This window comes from Gobio gobio (assembly GCF_949357685.1).
Source record: "Gobio gobio genome assembly, chromosome: 7".
NCBI lineage: Eukaryota > Metazoa > Chordata > Actinopteri > Cypriniformes > Gobionidae > Gobio > Gobio gobio.
Window position 1 is genome coordinate 47,708,758 of NC_137103.1, and position 19,648 is coordinate 47,728,405.

At 38.2% G+C, this 19,648-nt stretch overlaps 1 protein-coding gene across 8 annotated transcripts in view; it reads left to right on the forward strand.

Annotated features, from left to right (window-relative positions):
• Window positions 1-19,648, forward strand: part of nckap1 (NCK-associated protein 1) — a 61,790-nt gene that overhangs the window by 31,557 nt on the left and 10,585 nt on the right. For 2 of the 8 annotated variants that reach the window (XM_079822231.1, XM_079822230.1), the window contains exons 15-25: window positions 3,970-4,115; window positions 4,727-4,859; window positions 9,227-9,346; window positions 10,838-10,977; window positions 11,419-11,550; window positions 12,980-13,198; window positions 14,895-15,025; window positions 15,176-15,273; window positions 17,624-17,717; window positions 18,415-18,497; window positions 19,528-19,608. In XM_079822231.1, coding sequence (XP_079678357.1) covers window positions 3,970-4,115; window positions 4,727-4,859; window positions 9,227-9,346; window positions 10,838-10,977; window positions 11,419-11,550; window positions 12,980-13,198; window positions 14,895-15,025; window positions 15,176-15,273; window positions 17,624-17,717; window positions 18,415-18,497; window positions 19,528-19,608 — 1,377 coding nt within the window. Of the gene's footprint in view, window positions 1-3,969; window positions 4,140-4,726; window positions 4,932-9,226; window positions 9,347-10,837; window positions 10,978-11,418; window positions 11,551-12,979; window positions 13,199-14,894; window positions 15,026-15,175; window positions 15,274-17,623; window positions 17,718-18,414; window positions 18,498-19,527; window positions 19,609-19,648 lie in introns of all 8 variants that reach the window. The other 6 variants (XM_079822228.1, XM_079822229.1, XM_079822225.1 and 3 more) reach the window with 3 other exon arrangements.

The window sequence follows — 19,648 nt, forward strand, 5'->3', positions numbered from 1 at the left end:
GAGATATAAAGTCTAGGGCTGTAATCAACCAAAGAAAATCTTGGTCGACTGAAGTCCTGAAATTTTCGACTAAAAATCGACTAAAAATAACGTTAGGGAAAAAAAAGTTAAATTAATAAGCTGCGCACTGTGCGCAGTACTTGGTAGCCTTGTTGTCTGCATAAATGAATTATAAATAAACATAATAAACTAGTAGGCTATTTGCAGTATATTAAATCGTTTTTGAGCGGATTATTTTGGACTGAAATGAGTCTGACACACGAGTCTGTCGGCTCTGACAGCGTTGCATCACGTGCACCTGCGCAATATCATAGCCTATGATTTCCCAAAATATAGTACTATTGTCAACTAGATATCATCACAAGAACTTTTGAGGAATATGCAACATAATTTAGACAATTGTTTTTGTCATATGTATTATAATAACTGACAGACAGTATAATTTCAGCCGCTCTGTGCAGCTCAAACATATGAGCTCAGCTGATCTCAGCTTCGCGGCTGAGACACGAATAGACTATTAACTTAAAGCTTTTACTCTTAAACACAAAAGGCACGTCCACTTTAATAAAAAAGGAAAAATTATTAAACAAGCCAGATCAAGAGCAGAAAAAAACGCTCTCACAATTAAATAAATAATATAAGTTACAGAAAACTAGCCTTCTTCAATCTGTCTATTTTCTCCAGTGGGTTGGGCTAATCCAAAAGTGAAAACAATGGGGGTGTTCTGAAGACAGACTGTTCCCTGTGAAACAGGGGTGCTCTGAAAACACCCCCATTAGCAATTAGTGCTTTCCACCTGATGAAATGAACGCGGCGCGGCAAAACTGATGAAATGAACGCGGCAAAACGGACAGTACAAATCCACTTTTGCGGCACGACTGAAGCGTGGTGTTGTGACGCTTCCCCTCATGTGTATGTTGATGGACGTTCCTCAAGTTTACCGCTATGGGCGTGCGTTTGAGCCAGCGGGGAATGAAAAACAAAGGACCGGCGATAGATTTCTCTTCGCCAGTTGGTTGGGCTAATCCAAAATAAGTGAAAACAATGGGGGTGTTCTGAAGGCAGACTGATACCTGTGAAACAGGGGTGCTCTGAAAACACCCCCATTAGCAATAAGTGCTTTCCACCTGATTAAATGAATGCGGTGCAGCAAAACTGATGAAATGAACGCGGCAAAAACTAATTAAATGAACGCTGCAAAAAATCGACCAATCAAAATTTTGGTCGAGCCAGAACGTATCGACCAATAATCGACTAATCGACTGGGAGATTACAGCCCTAATAAAGTCACAGTTGTGAGTTATAAAGTCAGAATTGTGAGATATAAACTCAAAATAAAAGTCAGCACTGTGAGATAATCTCGCTGTTTAAAGAAAAAAGACAAAATTGCGAATTAAAAGTCAGAATTGTCTGTTTAAATCTTGCAATTCTGACTATAACTCGCAATTGCAAGTTTATATCAGAATTGTGAGATGTAAACGTGCATTTGTGGGGGGTGGGGGGACTATCTATCTCAGAATTGTGAGATAGATAGTCACAATTATCTTATACATTATCTTATACATTGTTTTATTCCATGGCGGAAACAAGCTTCCATACATTACAGATGTAATTCCTGTTGGTGGAATTTGTTTTATTGGAATAGTTCCTTTCTGGTCACCTTGCACATGTCGTGTTAAAGTTATCTGGTTAACCGACATTATGTGGTCAAGATGTTGAAACATTTAGAATAACTTTACACAGGCATGGTCATGATTTTGTCTCACTCCATCTCAAATGATTGAATCAGTGTTTACTGTACTTCCATTATACATTTACCACAATTTTTGCTTTATAAGACAGATTATTTCCTGTGGTAATGCCACAAAAAGAACTTATTTGCGTTGAACCTAGAGCATACCTTTAGGAGCAGGCCTCTACCTCTTCACACAGGAGGGTTTCAGTTCACCTCTTCAGCTGGAGAAGCTGCTATCAGTGGAATGTGAACATTTCTCACAGCTGAACAACTGTTTTCTGTGTTTGGATCTTTTCCCACTCTCCATCGCTCTTTTCGCAGCCAGAGTCCTCTTTCACATGGCCACATAAACAAATCAGACCCAATAACATCAGCGTTTATTCACTGCACAACCTTGAGCTCAGACTGCTCTCAGTTTGCCAGGACAAAGCAAATTCAAGGATTTAAACAGTCAGCTATAGAGCAACTGAGTGTGTGTGAGGCTGTTGACAGATGTGGGTGGATGTGTATGTTCAGCTATGTAGGTGAATCGCACGAAAACACGTCCAGGTCGCCGTTTACCCCAAAACCAGAAGAAAGAAAAATAATATGATGATAAATAATTATTTTAAAATAATGTATATATAATTTTAAAATGATAAAAAAAAAAAAATATATATATATATATATATATATATATATATATATATATATATATATATATATATATATATATATATATATATATATATATATATATTATTGTGGGTTTTTTTTTAATCTTGCTGTAATATATTTATATTTTTTTTTTTTTTTTTTTTACTGTATTACTGTAATACATTTTTGCAGAATGAGATTTTCCATCTGTCTTTCATTGTTTAACAGATGGTCCACCCCAAACTTTAATTTAAAAAAATATACTTTTATTCAGAAAGGACACATTACATTAATCCATGGTGCCAGTAAAGACATTTATAACAAAGAAAAGTTGCTGTTCTCATTTCTGATCACAGAATAATTGATTAGCATAGAAATGTTATTTTTAATTCTAATAATATTTCACAATAATATTGAATATTTTTATGTATATTTGATAAAGAAAAATGCAGCCTTGGTAAGCATGAGACTTTTTAAATAAATTTTTTCAAAGAGATTTAAAAAAAATCTTTTGAAACTTAGTGTCATAAATGTATTATAGCTCGGCATGAAAAACTTAATTATGACTGTTTTGGTGAATGAAACCTAGCAGACTCGAAATAAAATGCCACAGATGTGTAGAAAAAGTCTCTCTGTAGGCACTAGAATCAGTCACTACTCCATGTTTGACAGCAGCGAGTTACTCCAAAGAGCTGCCCTGACTCTGCTGTCTAAGCAGGGATGCCCTGTCCTCCCCTTAAATTTAGCATGCTTTCTTCTTGTTTAATGGACCTGTTGTTGAGCTAGCATTTGCCAGTATATAACAACTAACGGTTCACTCAGTTCATGTCTGCTCGTCTGCATTTGGCCTCTTCGTTTCCAAAGGTGCGGTCCTATTTATCGCTATGGCCGATTAAACTACCAGCAGCAGTCTGCAAATGTTCATCTAAAAATAAGCCCTGTTTTTCAATACTTTTTCTGCTCCACAGTGGACTTCAGTGCTGTACGATATGTTTATTGTCTTTCCCCGGACTCCATAACCACAAGCTTTGTGAGTTTAGCACCTGCTGAATGTCATGTGGCATCATCCTGGCATGCCGCGCTCTTTGAATTGGCCGATCTTTAGATGATGAAAGCCAGCGCAGGGCGTGTGCAATCCGTGTTTTGGTTGAGTTTTCTCACACTTCTTATATTCGGGTTGTCCAAGAGCGAAACGCACTGGCTGGCACAGCTGTTTCGCTGGGGGAAAAAAGAGGGTTTTTGACTTAAACACCAAAGAGAATCTGTTTTGCATACAGTCTTCATTTGATCATGTATGCTAGAGAGGAAATTGTGTTGGTTGGACATTGTCTGGTTCAACAGTATCAAGTTTACAAAAATATTTCCCAGAAAGCCTTCTTAGAAGTTAATGATATGGTAAAACATCAAACCACACTTTTCTTCAAACTCTGCCCTGGTCCAGTTTCCAATCGGATTCGTTGCTCTTCATTTACTTGAGGATTTGCACATGGAAATCAAGCCCACCAGGCTCAGCCTTTGAGAAAAGTTGTCAGAATAATTAATGCACTTCCATTTGATTCCAGATGAACGCTAATGATGACGTTTTTCTCTGTGTTTAGGCTTACACCAGCGTGTCCAAGGCCTCACTAGGACTGGCAGATCACCGGGAGTTGGGAAAGATGATGAACACCATCATCTTCCACACCAAGATGGTGGACTCTCTGGTGGAGATGCTTGTGGAGACTTCTGACCTTTCCATTTTCTGGTATGACCTCACATCAAAGAAAAGGTCATTCAAAGATATTACATCCATATGGTAGAGGGTAGAACACTGCATATACAAAAAGTGGCTTTCATCAGAAAATGAATACAAATGTTGACTTGCAGTTCTTTATGCGAGTCAGTTCATTCTGCAACTGCTCTGACAGGTTCATTGAATTATCTGTTATTTTCATTCAAACTTGAGTTTGAATTTTTTGACCAATATATTTAAATTTATTTGTGTATTTTATTCATTTAATTTTTATATTGTAGCCAGCAAAGACGATGCTAATTTGATTTATTTTGCAGTACTCAGCCTTTTTACTTACTACATTTGAATTCACTGCAAGCTCACAACTTAAAATATGAGTCCTTTTTGCCGTGATGCTGTTGATTCAGCAGTGGCACAGGAAACGCTGCTTAACGCCAGCTCCACAATTGGCAGAAGGCATATCTGTTCTCAGAACCCCATAGCAACTGTCTGTTGTGCCTCTTGTTTTTAGATATTTCTCTTTCATGCTGGGTGGAAAACGGACAGGGGCGTTTTAACTGATTAGATATGACTGTACCAGACGGTGAAGTGAACTGGCAACTCATTTTCTCTTTCTTTGATAGCTTTTACAGCCGCGCCTTTGAAAAGATGTTCCAGCAGTGTCTCGAACTGCCATCCCAGTCTCGATACTCCATCTCCTTCCCTCTGCTCTGCACCCACTTTATGAGCTGCACCCATGAGCTCTGCCCTGAAGAGGTGAGTCGCACTGACCTGGAATCAGTCCAACAGGCCCCAAGAGGAGCACAAATGTCAGATTCACTTCACAGGGTTCGTACAGAGTTTTGAAAGTTTGGAAAATGTTTGATTTTAACCGTTATGTTTTCAAGGTTTGAAATGTGCTTGAATTTTGAATATCATCCTTGAAAATGCTTGATTATTCTTTCTTGAAACATCTCGACAAACCCCCCCTCATCCCCCCTCTTTAAAGATCGAGCCGTGGATCATTTGCGCATCATTGCGTTTGTCACGCGAGCACATGGAAGCACACGAGATAGATTGGCTCATCCGCACATCCTGTCGTCATCAACCGAGTTGTTTGAGACCGTATCAATGACAACTTGCTGAAAGAGAAGTATGCAATGTCTACGTTGAGGAGCAAAAATATCATGACAAAAGTTTAAAAAGCGCTAATCAGTTCTCACCAGCCTCCCAAGGTAACCTGAAACATTCTTAAAATGATTCCTACAATATCTTATATTAATTTTAAAAAGCCGTGCATGTCCTTCAGAAGCAAAGCACTTGCGTCGGATGTTTCGGTTTTTATGAAAAGATCATGCATGTATGACTGAGGAACAAAAAATGTGGGATTTGCTTGATGTTAAAAAAAGTTATTAAAAACAATAAGCCCCGAATAAAATCTTGATGTGTTACACTGACACTTTGTTCTTTGTTCTTTCTCAGCATTTGTTCTTTGAATACAGTTCTCTTTAGCAGCATGTTGCGATTGAACGATTCAGGTCATAATAAACATGCTGCTATTAATGTTGATCAAGCAACAATAGAAAAGGAAGGAAATCGCTCACTGCTCTTGACTGAATAACGTTTGTAGCTTTAATAATAATCAGTTTATTTGTAATGAATGCACTAAAGACTACACAGTGATTATTTTATATTTGATTATTCAATTTCTGCATTATTTCTTATTTGATTGCTTCTGTACGATGTAAAATGAAAACAAATGTTAATTTAATTTGCTTCTTTCTTAAATTGTATTTGTTCTTGCATCGTTTTTCTCATTTTTAATAGCAAGATAAAATAGCAAAAGTAACTAAATTGTGATTATTGATGTAGTAATTATTATTAATGTATAGAAATCGAGGAACTAATGCGTCAAAATGCATAACGTTCTTTTCCTTTGTTCTTTTGTTTTGATATCCAGATTGGCAGCGCTGCTAAAAGTTACGTTCATATCTACTGTACGGCTCTGAATTTGCGCTTGACTCGTTCAGATTCAGAATTTGTTTCATGTTCGTTTTGCTACGGTGGCCGAGAGAGCTCCGTGCTGTAACTGAAGGAAACACATGCAAATAGAAAAAACACAAGCAAATTAAGAAAACATCTTCATCAGTTTGACAACACATGTGCTGCAAAAGATCACAACCAAATACAGAAACGTGCTGCAAAAAGAACTCACCTTTTCAGGTCATTGGCAGATATTGAACAATAAGCGGTCCCAGCCAGGTTCGTCACTTGTTGGGATTCCCGTTGTGGCCTGTGCTATTTGGTTGTGTTGTGAACTTTTGCAGCACATGCGTTGTCTGATGAAGATGTTTTCTTAATTTGCATGTGTTTTTTTCAGTTGCAGCGTGTTGAGCTCTCTCGGCCATCGTATTTTGCTCTTTGTGTAACAATGTTTTACAATTGATTATTGATGATCGTATTTTTGTATATTATATATTTTCTTCTTTTGGAAATGCCAATTCTTTTATATTTTTTTCCCTATTGCTCTTGGAGCAAATGGAAACCCAAACTTATATTTGCTATAGTCTTTATATAGCATTTATGTATTATCCTGCTGTAGTTTACTTCCCATCTGTTTTGCATATAATGTACATCAATTATTCATTGAACCCTTGATTATTCACCTGTACCCACCCTTGAAAAGTACCACTGCCACTGCTTAAAATTACTTGAAAAGTGCTTGAATTTCACTCTTAAAAATCTGTACGAACCCTGACTTCAGTAACCTGATCTAAAAAAAAATGACTTTTTTTTTTTTTATAGGTATCAATGAGAGGAGTATTGTGAATTTGTGAAACGATTATATGATTATATCTAAATGTTTTTTGGTGAAATTTGTAGATTCAAAAATTTTAATGCAAGTAAAATACAGTAAAAATGAAATGTCTACAGTTTAACTAAATTAACACAATAAGTAAATAATTCTGTATAATTACTTTTTTAAAATATGCACGAATATAAACTATAAGTATTATATAAGTATTTCAACTTGTCAAACATTTTTGCAGTGATCACTCAAGTGGATCGTTTCAAAATGTTCCGTTCATTAAATTTCATTCAAATCAATGAAACTTACCAGGTATAACAGTTTTTGATATTGAAGTTTAAATCAGACATTCTTTAAACTTCTGCCATTGTGATATTCATGATTAAACAATCGGTAATATCATCACACATAATGAAATTTCAGCATGTCATCCAGCCCTATTCTGTAATGAAATGAGTATTTTAGCTTCATGTACTTGCTTTCATTGACTGTTATAAATCAGTTGCACTAATTTATTTAATTAAGTCAGATTATATATTCAATTTGACTGGTTTAGTTTCAATGCAGACTCTGTGTTTTTTGGGAAAAAAAACTGTTTTATGTGTCTGTGAATGTCCCCTAGTGAATATGGCCAGTGTTACTTTTGAGAAAAGGAGTTTGGAAAAGATCTTTCTTTTCTCTGTCGGGTCTCGCCACAGCTTAGCCGCGACCCATGTGAGGGTTCAGGATGGAGTCGTACTGTGAATCCGGAAAGCTCCATGAGTTAACTAGAGCTGGAATGTCCCAACACGCTGCATTGAGCGCTGTGGTCCATGTATCAGGATGTGTACAGAAAACCAAATGCTGAAAAGCATGATTTATTAAATCTGTAATTGAACCATACACCAGTGCAGCTACCCAGGCTCCCCAGGGGCATATGGAAGCCCCTCCGCACACACGAGGAGCACAACAGATTCCTGTTCCCCCCCAGCGCGCCGGTATATGGCCGGCACATTCACCAAGTGTTTGTTCCTGCCAAACATCGTGCCCTCCAATATCCAATTTAATTTGGTAAATAAACCCACATTTTCACTCCTAATTGGTGGACAAACGGCACCCAAACAAACAGCACAATGAGAGTTCTCATGTCATTGCGGGGCCTGAACATTGAGCTGTCTGAGAGCACTTAGAGGAATAAAAGAGATTTATTGAGCCATAGAAGGCTTGGGTTTCCCTTATTTAAACATGAAACTCCCTCTCTCAGCATGTCTCTGAAATGGTCTTCCTCCTATGTCCACTCCACACAGCTTTGGACAGCTGCAAGCTTTATTTATGTTGGAAAAGCACTAAAAGTTTCCAAGAATATTTCCATCCTCGCACAGAAAACTTTTTACAGCGGTTTTAGAGAAACAACAAAAGATCACGGTGCTTCAGCAGAGGTTAGCCTCGGCATCACGTCGGATAGATGTGTTATTTCCAACCTGCACCGTCTCAGACTCTGCCCTCAGATGCCCATGAGGAGCGAGGCAGAATATTTGGGGCTTGTCAAATCAAAGTTGAGCCAACGAAGCTTTAAATGACGCTTTTTGTTTGTTGCGAAGAAGCACCAGCCTCCTCCATCTTGTATGGGTTTCTTTAAAGAAGCACAGGGGCAAAGGTTGTTTTGCATTAGTAATTTAGAGAGAGTGCGCTGTTTGCTCTAGCGAGGAAGTTGAGGCGTCAAGACCAGCTGTGCCATAACAAAGAGCCTCACTTACACACGGACAGGTCACAAACAGCACCTCACTGTGAGCCAAATCCACCTGAGCAGCTTATGTTGGAGTAGTTTCGGCCTCTGACAGGACCATTTTCAGATAGAACTGTTAATGACATGCTGAGAAATAAGGTGTTTTTCCACCCTGGTCCAATTAATGAATGCAATGAATTTATAAAGTTTGGATTTTCTTTTTAAGGGCTCTAATGCTCACCCGGGCTGCATTTATTTGATTAAAATGCCACTTAAAAACTGTGGCTGGTCCCTTTATCCATCCATTGGATGGCCCCGTCCTGTGTTATTGGGTGGATCTTGGCCAGTATAAGACCCTGTTCACAGATGGTTTTTACAGGTGGCCAGCTGAGCCAAATTATTTACTGCTGATAATAAAGGTTAAGGAGGTATTTCCTGTCTATAGCAGAACCAGATAGAATTGCAATTCCATTTGGTGCAAAAATGACACTTTACACCTGCATTAATCACTGTCAATACTAAATGTGCGCTATAGAGTGGACGTGCTGAAAATCAAAAGTCTCGCTTAACTTTGGGGTTGTGCTAAGAGGAAGTCTCCACTAATGTCTCCTTGCCTGTCCCTCCCTGCAGAGGCACCACATCGGAGACCGCAGCCTGTCCCTTTGCAACATGTTCCTGGACGAGATGGCCAAGCAAGCCCGCAACCTCATCACAGACATATGCACAGAGCAGTGCACCCTGAGCGACCAGGTCAGTGACGCACACATGCTTTGAGCACTGCCAAAACGCAGAGGGACTTTTGGGAGTTCTGGAATTTTCCATGTCATATCTGGGATTTTAACAAACTTAACTGGGTTTACAAAGAGTTCTGCAAATTCACCCGGAATGTTCCATTCCATTGCAATATGATCGCAATGAAATTAAACGGTGATTGATTCACTGGACACAGTTGGTAGCACTGATCAGAAGACATACAGTCAGATTTAATGAATAAACTTACTCACCCCCCTCTGGTGAATGTAACTGTCATGTTGTAAGCAAACAGGACAGCAGCTAATAAGTAACTTCCCGCATTGCTCATGTCTGGGCTGCGGAAGGCACATTTGTTTTAAGGAATTACAGTCTTACGGTCAACATAAGACTTCTCTAATTGCTTCTCTAATCTGACATATTTCCAAGTGAAACGAGATATTTATTTGGCCAAGACTTGGGGTAGGACTTGATTTTATTAATCAGGAATTGATTGGATGGTGAAAAGTGGATTTTACAGGTGGTTGAAAGGTTGGAGGAAAGGTGTTGAAAAGTAAGAGGGATTTGGATTTGTGCCAATTAAAAAGGAAAATTGTTTCACATGCAGAGCAGGTTATTGTTAAATTGTTCATTCTTTTAGTTATATATATGATTTGTAATTGAAGTACCATATATGTATATCAAACAAATATGTACATAGCACAGAAACAGTTCTCAGTTAATTTCAAGACAAGTGGTTCAGTTAGTCAGTTGAAGGATTAGTTCACTTCAAAATGGAAATTTCCTGATAATTTACTCACCCCCATCTCATCCAAGATGTCCATGTCTTTCTTTCTTCCTTCAATCGAAAAGAAATACATTTTTTTGAGGGAAAACATTCCAGGATTTTTCTTCACATAATGGTTTTCAATTGCAACCAACGGGTTGAAGGTCCAAATCAATGCAGTTTCAAAGGGCTTTGAAGGCTTCAGACGCTCTGTATAATCCCAGACGAGGAATAGGGTCTTATATACATTTATGTTCTTTTTAACCTCAAATGCGCAACTTCTGTGTTGTTATTCTTCCCTGCGTATGATGTCATCACATCGTAAATTTGAAAGAATCAACTCTTAAGAGTCATTTGTGAATGAGATGGACTATACTGCAACCAACAAGGATGATGCAAAAGAAATCTATTCATTGGCTACATTTCATTACACCTAATATTTCATTACGTCCAGTTCAGGCTGCAAGCTCACAATTCAAGCTCACAATTTCTTTTGCCTCTGAGCTGTATTTTAGTACATCATAAATCATTTGGTTCTAGTATTTTAAGAAAAATTTAACAATTCCCAAGTCTATAAACAGATATTTTTGTATTATTTGAAATAACTTGCACTGATGAATTGTGCACAATTTGACCAGGAACTTGTATTAAGAAAGTAAGTAGGGTCAATTTTGATTTCATGTTGACTTTAAAAAGGGGCTTTTTCCTGTTGATCTTCTGTGCAGCTACTGCCAAAACATTGTGCCAAAACCATCAGTCAGGCCGTGAACAAGAAGTCGAAAAAGCAGACGGGGAAGAAGGGTGAACCAGAGAGAGAGAAACCTGGTGTTGAGAGCATGAGGAAGAACAGACTCCTGGTCACCAAGTAAGGACGAAACTTACTCTTTTTTCTATATTTAGTCAGCACAAATTGTGTAAATCCTTGTTGCTCATACTGTATTTAATGTAGCCTGGGTCATATTGTATTTTACTGTGTTCTAGTTTCTGTAATTGATGGTTTTTCTCGATGAGGGCATGTCTGAGTCCCTATTAGAACTCACCAGTAGAGAATCACTGTGTTAAACAAAACCCAGGTGGAGGCCATTACCTATTATCCTCCCATACGGCAGACATTCAAACAGATCCTCCATATAATATAAAATGGATTTATCCTAAAGCCTGACATGGACACACATGAGCAGTTGTAACAGTATGGGAGGGGTGCGGCCCCATGGTGAGCAGCACTGTTGTGCTGGGTAAGCTTTGCCTGATTGGCTGTATAATCTGAAGGAAATTAGTTTTTAAGGCTGTCGTCTGGTTTTTACAGTCTGGACAAACTGCACACTGCTCTCTCAGAGCTCTGCTTCTCCATTAACTACGTCCCTAACATGATGGTCTGGGAGCACACCTTCACCCCACGCGAGTACCTGACCTCCCACCTGGAGATCCGCTTCACTAAGTAAGTCAGACTTCCATCTTGATTGTTCAGACACCACTTTGAATTAAACTACATCCTAATCTGAACTCGGGCTGGGCGGTATGACCATAATATCTTGGTATGAGTAAATTCATATCATATTGTTGCTGGAAATTCAATAGAAAGTTTATTGCATAACCATGAGGTAAGGCCTGTTTTTTTGGATTATCCAGTTCATTAAATAGTTCACAATTAAAGGGGGACACATCTGTACTGGTTGCCACATTTTTTTTAGAGTCACCATACTGTCATATATGTATATTTATACAAAAATAAATTAAAAAAGAATTTTAAATGTAACATTTAAATGTTTTTCTCTTTTTTTGAAAAGTCTTTTCTGCTCACCAATGCTGCGTTTATTTGCTAAAAAAATACAGTAAATACAATAATATTTAATAATAATAAAGAACCTCTTGGGTATATAAATTACATAAAGAGCCTCTTGGGTATATCAACACATCAGCATTTTTTGGAAATGGAAATCTTTAGTAAAATTAAAAATGTCTTAAAATGTCTTTTATTTTTCTTATATTTTCTTACATTTTGCAATATTAGCAAACTTTTTTCCAGAGTCAGGTGGGTGTAAACATCCCAGTAGCCTGAACTGAATTTGGCTGCTGCCTACATAAATACATCACTGCTTGTTTTATCTATTATGTTACCCACAGTCATCCCTTCCCGATGAGGTCTATCCACACTAGCATCAATCATATTGATTTGACTCAAAGGGGAGAGTTACTGTTGCGTTTTATGTGAGAGAAAATTGTCTTCCAACTCTCCCTTATTAATTAAGCTGAGAACTCAACGGCTTAAAGGGCCTCTTGGGTTTATTGTTCGATTTGTGTAATTTATTGGACTAGCGGTGAGAGTTTGGGTTCGCATGATTTTTGACACTGTTCCAAAATAGAGCTTGTCCAACTAAATAAACATTGGGCAGAGGAATAACAGGTATTTTCCACTGTTGGACTCAAAACTCTGACGCGGATGCATTGGCTGGCCCCTCTCTCCCGGGCTGTGAACCCCTCATGAGGCCCTGTTAGCAGATCTCACCTCCCAACCATGTGCTGTTATTACCCATTTCCATCTGATGGGGTAAATAGCCTTGATTCAGGTCAAAGCATAAAAAGAATATGTTGTTGTTATGGATCTGTTTATGGGGGCCACCATTGCTCTCCGAACAACACCACATAACCAAGTCCAAATGGACCCTTTTTACTTTCTTAACATATATTCCAGGTATATGATTGCACATGATTAATTGGTGCATTATTTCGTTAGATACATTTTGATAAAATATTGAAAAAACAAGCACTTTGTTCCTTTAGAATTACATCAACCGATTAATCATGACCAATAAAACCCGATTTTTGTCTTTCTTGTCTTTCGTTATGTGTCTGTAATTGTCGCTCAGGTCCATAGTTGGGATGACCATGTACAACCAGGCCACACAGGAGATCGCCAAACCATCAGAGCTGCTCACCAGCGTGCGGGCCTACATGACAGTGCTGCAGTCCATTGAGAATTATGTGCAGATTGACATCACCAGAGTGTTCAACAACGTGCTGCTGCAGCAAACCCAACACCTGGACAGTCATGGAGAACCAACCATCACCAGCCTCTACACCAACTGGTGAGACTTCATGTCAATGCCAGAATGCCCACAGAGTTATTTTCAGAGCTTAACTTTTGCTTTTACAATAGGATAAGGGCTTTGTTCCAAAACCAAGTATACTGCCTACATAGGCTGCTGCTTTGACAGCATCCTAACTGAAATAGAACCTCTTTAGTGACCGATAGAGCACTCTACATAGGCAGCAACAAATGGTACTCCTAACTCAAGCTTTTACTTAATTTGAATAGAATTTGGTATTAGCATGTTGCCAAGGTAACAACATGATACTCTTAAGGCCCCAATATATTTCAAGCGAAGAACTAACTGGTGTGATTTTCATTTAGAACTAAATCGAGCCAAAACATGAGTTCGAAAAGGATTGCCAAGTCAAACTTTCTGGAAAAGTCCACTCCCGCTGGTAAAGTCCACTCCCGCTGGTAAATACTTTCGAACTACCATTGGCCCGTGGCGATTAAGTAATATGTAGGTGTGCTCTAGGGTTCTTATCTTGTTCAGTCCTTCGAGGTCAGGTCCCGATATACTTCAAGAGAAATCAAAGAACGAACTGGTGTGACGTCATTTCGAACAAAATCAGCCCCAAATTAAGTTTGTTTTAGGAGTTCGAACGGGTTTGCCAAAGCAAACTTTCTGGAAAAGATTGTTCCGACTGGTAAACACCTTCGGACTACTAGTGGTCCGTGGCGATTACGTATCGGGAGATGCACTCTGGGGCCCCGCCCTCTTTGACGTGGAAATCTTCTCCGGTTCATGACTTTACTTGACCGGAGAGCTTGTGCAAACATCTATCAGATGCTTTCTTAAATGCAGTTTTCTCTCTGCTGTCATTTTTGTTGTGTGTTTATTTTGTTATTGTGAGGAAAGCATGCATAATTGCATATTCATCTAAATGCCGCTCTCAGCAGCGTGGGTGGCATTGGGATGATCACCAATAGTATATCGATGCAAAGGTATTTCGAACTTCTTTTTACCCTTAGGCCGCGTGTCCACCAAAGCGTTTTTAGCCAGCTGAAAACGCCTCACTGTAGGCGCTTGAGAGCGTTTTGGCTGTGCAGTTTTTCAGTTGAGAGACTCTTTGCTTGTTACGGAATATCCGTGGAAGTGTTACTTGTATCTCATTTCACAGATAGTTTGTTTCTGTATTGATTATATATAAAAATGCTGATACAATGTAAAGTGTTTGCTCTGGCTCTTGTTTTAAATGATTTTGTTCCTTATTATGCTTGTTGTCATCTGTTGACGCTGTACAAGCAGAATGTGGCACCAGTGGCGTTTGGTCGGTGTTGTATTTGCTCCACCCCTCCTCCACTGTGATTGGATGGCAGGGTGAAAAGTGACAGTGATGTGCGCTGCGTTTTACTCAAAGTTGAAAATTCCTCAGCTCGCGGCGACCGGTAAAAAACGCTGAACACTCAGCGCTTGAGCTTGAAATACTCGTTCAGCGCCTCGTTACGCTCATGGCGTTCTAAAAACGCCCATTGAAAACAATTGAATACACCAGCCAGCCCGCATGGTGGCCACACGGCCTTAAACGAAGACCGAAAAAGAACTTTGCTGTGAGTATATTGGGCCCTTTCAGCTCCAACTCACCTTCCTGGAATTTCTAGTAATCCTGGAGACCTTGATTAGCTGGATCAGGTGTGTTGAGACCACTGCCTTAAAGTGAAACATTGGTTTGGTGTTTATTTGTGTGCAGGTATCTGGAGACACTACTGCGGCAGGTTAGCAATGGTCACATCGCTTACTTTCCTGCCATGAAGGCCTTCGTCAACTTGCCCACAGAGAATGAGCTCACCTTCAATGCAGAGGAGTATTCCGACATATCTGGTGAGGGGAAAAAAGCACACCACAAAGACACATTGAATAAAAGATTTCCTTGTTTAGAAACATTTCACAATGTTTTCTTCAGCTGGACGTGATTATTTACACACTCAAACTGCCATAGCATGTCTAAACGTTCTTGACTTTGTCTCTCAGAAATGCGCTCGCTGTCTGAGCTGCTTGGTCCATACGGGATGAAGTTCCTAAGCGAGAGCCTCATGTGGCACATCTCTTCCCAGGTGGCAGAACTCAAGGTGAGTGATTAGGGGTGTCTGAGGTGAAAGGTCACATCATTAGGCTTGTTGCAGTTCCAAACTGGTTTGCCTTCCTCTGAAGGTGTATCGGAAGCACAGTTCACTGTTGAAGACTTACACACTGTTGTGTGTAATATATATATATGTATATTTATGTGTGTGTGTGTATATTTGTGTATATTTGTGTATATTAGGGGTGTAACGGTACACGTATTCTTACTGAAGCGTTTTGATGCAGGGCTTTTGGTTCGGTGTACATGTGTACCGAACAGTTCTGAATGCAATCTTTAACAGTTAACAGGCGGCTTGTTTTACGCGCGGAACATACTTTAAAATAAGAATTCCCACACAAACATATTAAGTATTCAGTCCATTTTATCACGAAATTGGACTGACGTGATCATCCCTTCTTAAAGAATAAACATGAATTAATATCTTAAGGTATGTTGAGGATACATAAACACTTACTGAAACGGATATCATATGTCGTGTCGCTCAATCAGTGTTTCAACTGCGGAAAGACGTCAATATTAAAACAGCTTGTTAATGTCACGTAGCATTACATTTACCTCAGAAGTCATTCAGTGTCCACAGCTGTTAGTTCACTAGAGAAATAAACTATTTTGCTAAATATATGCACTATATTAGCCTGTATTAATTCTACTTAACCTGTTAGTGATGTATTGTTTATTTAATGTATGTTTAAATTAATGTCATGAAAATGACAGCCTGTGTATAAATGATTATATTTCAACAACGAAAATCTAATTTTATTATTAGATTTAGAAGTTAATGCAAAAACTGCCTTATGTGAAGTTTACATGTTTGCATACAATGTGTTATTTGAGTGTTGATTATTATATCTAAAAATAAATAACAACTGAATTTAGGCTAATAGTTTGGGCTCTGTTGTTATCCTTTAATATTATAGTATGTGTAAGTAAGGGCTCCCTATTTACAGCATTATCTTTAAGAAACTTTTAGTTATAATTGAATTCATTTAAGGACAGACACACATTTTTTTTTCAGTAAACCACTGTTTAATAACATTTTTAAAAAGAAGCAATTTTGTAAAACTGCTATACCGAACCGTGACTTCAAAACCGAGATATGTACCGAACTGTCAGTTTTGTGTACCGTTACACCCCTATTGTGTGTTTGTGTGTGTCTGTATGTGTATATTATTATTATTTGTATTTTTATTTTTTTTGTGAAATACTGGATTTAAATATAGTCCAATGTGTTGAAGATGCAAAAATGATGTTTTATTGTTTGTACAAAGTAAAGATGGCAGCATCACATGACCTTAGGGCTGAGAGTAGTACACTTGGGGATGTTGTCACACAGGGTGTGTTGATCTTTGTGAATGATGGACGTTCCAATATTACAGAAATCTGAAGAGCTTTCTGTGGATTTCTGCAGCCACAGATTCCTTGTGGGCCTGCTTACCGGGAACAGAGTTTAAGTAGCATTTCCCCTCACTCTGAGTTATTGGATAACATTTAGACACCGACAGCTGAGAAATGTCAGCAATGATGGATTAACGGCAACTATGATCAAACCTGAACCAAATGCTGCTTTGATTATATTTGCGACAAAGCCTTCCTCGTGTAATATGAATGGTGTATTGTTTGCACTCTCTGACATGATGTAGGAATTAACAGTTTTTCTCTCTTAGGCAGAGCATCTACATGTAAAGCCCTGTTTATTTCTTTCAATATGTATTTTACTCAATAATGGCAGCAGGTTTGCAAATGCGTGATGTATGTAATTGAAACAGCCTTCTCCATTTATAAATGTTTCTTGAGCAATGAGAGCCAACCAAAGTGTGTGAACACAGGCTTGGCTCATGTCAGTGATGTTCTAACATGCAAGCCTCTCTCCCTCAGCTGAAAGTAATTTGGGGGGAAAAAGAACCAAGTTTCCTATCTGACCCACAATCAGCTGGGGAGTGAAATGGTTTATTTTGCATTGCTATTCTGCACCATGTTCACCAAAGCAATTTAACACAAAATATGTTTTCTCTTAGAGCTCAAATTACGCAAATCATTTGTTGACATGCAACCTCTTGCTCTTGCGTTTCATCAGTTTCCGTCTCAGGTGATTTCATGCGGCTTCTGTTCAAAATTGTTCTGCTTTGGTGATAAAAGTAATGTTCTGGGTTCAAAAAGCTGTCACATTAAAAATATTTTCTGGTAATCAGCATTATGCCATAAATGCCGTTGTTGCATTGTAATGCCTTTAATGATGCATGTAGGTTATTATGTCCTCCTGTGGATGCACAGACTTCAGACTTATTCGCATAATTTTTTCCTGCTTGTTCATCATACGTCTTTTGTTGCCATTACAGAAACTTGTCGTGGACAATGTGGAGGTTCTGACCCAGATGAGGACCAGTTTCGACAAGCCGGACCATATGGCAGCACTCTTTAAACGGCTCACATGTGAGTATCCATTGTGGGCCTTTTAATTATATACACTTTTTTTGAAGTTTTTTTAATAAATAAATTATTTTATTCAGCAAGGATGAAAATAAATGCATCCTGAAAAAAATGTATCAGTACATTTTTCTAATATAAATTATTTCAATACTAAATGCAATAGTAGATCAACTAAATAGCATTTTTTTTCTCCGCTGATCTAATTCTGATGAATCTGCCCATGAACAGCATGTAAAAACAAAGCAAACTGTGTATTGTCTCTTATTTTTAGTTTTTGGCCAGAACTAGCTTTAATGAGAGGAGACCTGCATTTTGAGACCGGTTTAGAGTCATAAAATTAAAACACCAAATTTTTAAATTTGGAATATTTAAAAAAAATTACTTTTCCAGTCATGTCCACTTACCACAGGCAGAGACGCACTGTATTAGACAATAACTTGAATTTCATGGTCTGAGCTGTAATAACACCCACTCCGCACCCCTCATGGCAGACAGGACCCTCTACAAAGAGCTATTTGTGGTATTTGTTATGGCTTGTCCTCATACAGTCATGTATTACTAAGCTCAAATGTGAGCAGGGATTTAATACTCCCGTCTGAGGAATGTGGCCCATATACACACCACCTGCAGACCTATTTCTAATGGTTCTAAAGGCCTATTTTTGGAAGTTATTAATAAGACTTGTCTTCTATTTCTGTAGCGGTTGACAGCGTACTGAAACGGATGACCATCATCGGTGTGATTTTGTCGTTCCGCTCTCTGGCTCAGGAAGCTCTCAGAGATGTGAGTTGTTATGCAGACGTCTCGTTTTTCACACACTCACATGGACAGCACTCAAACTCAACGGAAGGATGCTGTGCACCTCATAGCTGAAATCTTGCTCATTCCAACCCTGTATTACTTTTTTCAACCATGAAACACAGAAGGAGATGTTGGGTAAAATGTTCAAGCTGCTATTTTTCCATACAGCTGAGCAAAAGTGGGTGGTGATTTGTACAACCAAGCTCCAAAAAGGACAAGAAAGCAGCATATAAGTAGTCCATATGACTAAATTCAAAACCTTTTGATGTCATGCGATGTCTTTTGTGTGAGCTTCTGTAGTTCTCAAACCTCATAGATTCAAATCAGTGTTATTAACTAAAACGCTATAAAAAATATTTTTTGTTCATTCAAATAAAGCTAAAATAAAATGGAATTTATTATTAGTTGTAAAAATTTGAACTAAAATAAATGTTTGTTAGAGTACTAAAGTTAAACCAACTAAAACTGAAATAAAAACAAATTAAAGCTAAATATAAACATTTTAAAAACTAATAAAAAATGATTGAAGCCCATAATAAAAATTATTAAAAATTAAAATGAAAACTGAAAATATAAAAATGAAAGCTAATTAAAAATATTAATAAATACTATAATAGTGTATAATTTATACAAAATGTCATTGATTCAAATATGCCACCTGAAGATGCAGCAGGTTTGGTTGTCTCATGTCACATGACAAGTTTAAAGTGTGTGAGATGTTAGAGCTACAGCTATAGTTTTTTTCTTCATATATATCAAATGGCTTTAGATGACTTGTTGGAATATAGTAATATAGACTATAATTAATGTTTTTTGTTTGCTTTTTGAAGCTTGACTGCATAAATCACTGTCCACTTTTATTGTAAGGAAACAAGCAGCTCAACATTCTTCTGACGTACTGTGTTTGAAGGAAGAGAGAAAATAATATGGCATTGGAATGAGGTTGACCGTTCACTATTCCTTTGTTTGGAGCACAAATGAGCGCTAATCACAGATGTGTCCTTTTCTCCAGGTGTTGTCCTGCCACATTCCCTTCCTGGTGAGCTCCGTGGAAGACTTCAAAGACCACATTCCTCGTGAAACTGACATGAAGGTAGGTGACGTTCAGACTTGCTGTTGGCAGTAACAATGGC